The sequence below is a fragment of the Octopus bimaculoides genome, chromosome 1, assembly GCF_001194135.2.
Source record: "Octopus bimaculoides isolate UCB-OBI-ISO-001 chromosome 1, ASM119413v2, whole genome shotgun sequence".
Taxonomy (NCBI): Eukaryota; Metazoa; Mollusca; class Cephalopoda; order Octopoda; family Octopodidae; genus Octopus; species Octopus bimaculoides.
The window spans coordinates 198,584,419-198,588,189 of record NC_068981.1 but is presented as its reverse complement, the minus strand read 5'-3'; the positions used below and the strand labels follow the sequence as shown (position 1 = coordinate 198,588,189).

The window sequence follows — 3,771 nt, the reverse complement described above, 5'->3', positions numbered from 1 at the left end:
TGATGATGATGATGATGATGATGATGATGATGATGATGATATATATATATATATATATATATATATAAAGAAATAGTGAGCATAGAAAAAAACATCAAATGTGAGTCAACGACTTTATATATAGCCCTATACCTCCCGACATTTGATCATATATAAATATCACCATGGTTCTTAAACATATAAAAATATACACATACATAAAAACACAGAAGGTAAAAATATATATGTGAATAAAAATACAAATATATAGAACAGCCTATCAAAACGGTAAATACAATCGCCTAAAAATTCTAAAGCATGTCATGTGACTAAAAATCTAAATAAACTAAAATAAAATAAAATATGAATCAACTAAAAAATTTTTTTACTCCCCTCACTGAAAAGAGTACGTCCAAGAAGTTCAATTCATAAAACCATGATAATTAGAGTCCAGGAGCAAAAAGAGTCCCACTAAATCAAACATACCTGTGACCATTTCGGGAGTTCAATTGCTGTGGTTTGATTACAGGTTAAAGTGCATCTCTGCAATAACCCCCTCATCAGGATGAACAAGAAATTCAAACAAAACCAAAAACAAATGTTTGGAGATATGAGTGTTATATATAAAGTCGTTGACTTGAATTTGATGCTTGGTCTATGATCAATGTTTCTTTATCTCTGTCTCAAATACATTTGAGCACTTCTTTTTTGCTGTCCTATAAACACTTTTTGTTTCCATAAAAAGAGACAAAAATTATTTCTTATGGTATATATATAGACACAAGATTGTCATAGACCCAAAATCCAGTCAAATAGTTGGATTACATATTAACAAGGAATACTAACTTGTATAAAAATACCTTTGAGTTCACTTTTGGTTCATTGCACTCATTGTCTTTGACGGTGGAACAATCAATCTTGGAAGTTGAATAAGAAATAATTTCAGTTAATTGAAATTAGAAGAAAGTGAAACATCAAAAGTTTTAAATAGTAATAACAGGAGAAATATTTTAATTTTGAACATGATAAATAATAAGAATCGTAGAAATGTGTGGAACATCAGCTATTTTATTGTTAAATCCACAAGGTTTTGGTACCGCTTAATCAATGTTCTGGTAAAATACATTCAATGACATCAGCTTTTCCTATTGAACAGCACACATGGCCACTCCGACAAGATGTTAGCATCAATCAGTCAATTCGCCTTCATGTTGCAGATTGATTTTAGAGACCACAGTTATTAGTTGAAGATGTCAATCAACAAATGAGTTCCAAGATGGACAGACTGTAATCTCTATGGACAGCAGGGAATGTATATCTGCTACTGTGTGGGGCTCAGCTAGGCCTTATATAACACATTTTGGGGTATCTATAGACATAGGCTTGAAGTTCATAAGTACCTGAGGTATCATCAGAGGTACTTGAAGTTCATAAGTACCTCTGATGGTAACAATAAGATAGATACTTTTTTTCTGTTGTTGGATACTGCTGGTTGGTGGACTGTATGCAGTTTCTCACAGAAGCAGTGTTGTCAATTATGGGTTCAGATGGGTCCCTATTAGTGATGCTTTATGTGTTGCTAAGTATGCCATTTCCTTGATCCTAGAATCCCCAAATGAAGAAAGACAGAGAGATGCAGATTTCTCTGTCCCAGCAGCTGAAGGAGTGAGTGTATCTTTCCTTGAAGTCATTGGTTGTTTTGTCTGTGTAGTGACTTATGATGCCATCAGATGGTAAGTGGGTAGCTCTATAAGCCAGTCTTTGAGAGGCAGAATCCTTCCAATGAGCAATTTGTAGGATTTTACAGGTCGGAATGTTGTGTGAAGGCTGTGAGTGTGTGTGTCTGTTGTAGTATGCCATATTAGGAACAATATTATCTAAACATGAGTAGCTAACTTTAACATTAAGGGAGTTAAAGAGTTAATGACATCTATGGGTTCTCAGGAAATGCTTTTTAATCAGCATCAGGGAGCTCCAAGCTACATAAATGAAAACATCTAGATTAAATGGAAGATTAAAAACCAGATTGATTTTCTCTTTCTATTTCTCTTCAGATTGTGTGTGTGTGTGAGAGAGAGAGAGGGGTAGTGAGAGAGAGAGAGAGTGAGTGAGAGAGAGAGAGGGAGTTATGGGAAAGAACCAGGATGGTAGATTAACAGAATAAAGAGTAAAAGATAAGACCTTCACTAAAGATGATAGAGAAAAGAATGAGAGAGAGAGAGAGACACACAGACAGACAGACAGACAGACAGACAGACAGACAGACAGCTACATGGGAATTGTCAGTAAGGAGGTTGAATAGAAGCAATTTGAGTGTGGGAGATTTAAGTATGAATATTAAACATTTTAACTTCCTGGATACATACAACAATTGTGCCTTTGATTCAGAATTTTCTGAGGGGATTTCATGATGGAAAGCATTAACCCTTTTGTTATTGTATTTATTTTGAGATGCTCTGTGTTTCTTTCAATTATTTTAAATATAACAAAGAATTTAGTAAAATAACTTCGTTATCATTAAGCTGGTGTTAGGAACATAAATTGTGACTAAGGTATGGTGGAAGATTTTAATTCAAAACTTATGAAAACAAGACATTTGTACTACAGAGCCAGAGGCGGTTTTAGCTGGTTTGGTAACAAAAGGGTTAATTGAAGAGAGACAGATTTGAAGGGAGAGAAGAGGCAGAGAGAGAGGGGGTGGAAGAGATGAAGAAGAGAGAGGGAAGAACAGCAACAAAGATTAATGATGGGAAGAGAGAGAAGGAGAGTGATAGATATCAGAATGTTTTGTTGCATTTAAATTCTGATTTACCAAACAATGAAGAAAAATAAAATAATGAAACTGGCAAATATATTCCTCGTTTGTAGGATGACAATTAGTTTGTTAATGAAGGCAAGAGAAAGTCCACTTACAATGCCAACTTTGAAATCATAGTTCTGAAGGACGTCAGCAGAATTTTCAAACATTTCAAAAAAATCTTCCTTGCGTTCATATGTAGGAATAACTACAAGAAAAACATTGAAAATTGAGAGCAAACCATTTAATGATGAGGTAAAAAAAAAAAAACACTTGTGCCACAATACTGTTTAAGTCTCTTTACATAGTTTGTATAATTATAATCACACACACACACACACACATACACACACGCACACACACACACACACACACACATGCATCACTGTAGGTGCACAACCCTGCTGTTGGGGATTCTATTTAATTATTTTTCTAAATTTTATTTTCATATCCTTTCATTCTATCCTAATTGTTGTAATGTCTAACTTTGATCAATGTAAACCCTACCTCATAGGCCCTTTTGGCCAATAAAAGAAATTATTATTATTATTTTTATTTTTATTTTATTATTATTATCATCAGTAGTAGTAGTAGTAGTAGTAGTAGTAGTAGTAGTAGTAGTAGTAAAATATAATCTTGTAGTTTCATAATAGCCAAATTATTGATTAGTTTCATACTAGAAGTTCAAAAGCAATTCTAGCAATCATCAAAATGACTAAAAGGAGGAATATGCTCCTGGTTCTTAACTTTGGTATGAAGCTACTTTGCAATCTGGCTAGGTTTATGGTCAAACTAGGTTTATGGTCAAACTAGGTTTATGGTCAAACTAGGTTTATGGTCAATCTTGTAGTAATTGAGACTGCCGATGTTCTTGGGCCTCGAACCATACTCCTCTTCACTATAATCAGGGAAGAGATGGCTGGACAGAAATGAGAGTCCCATGAGTCAAACTTGGCTGGACAGAAGTGAGAGTCTCATGAGTCAAACTTGGCTGT

The 3,771-nt window shown here is 34.3% G+C and overlaps 1 protein-coding gene across 1 annotated transcript in view; it reads right to left on the bottom strand.

Moving 5' to 3' along the window:
• LOC106872754 (thioredoxin domain-containing protein 16) overlaps positions 1-3,771 on the bottom strand; it is a 51,659-nt gene that overhangs the window by 38,750 nt on the left and 9,138 nt on the right. Inside the window, exons 2-3 of the mRNA XM_014919847.2 lie at positions 2,893-2,984; positions 826-896 (exon numbers count right to left, since the gene is read on the bottom strand). Of these exons, the coding sequence (XP_014775333.1) occupies positions 826-896; positions 2,893-2,984 (163 nt within the window). The remainder of the gene's footprint in view (positions 1-825; positions 897-2,892; positions 2,985-3,771) is intronic.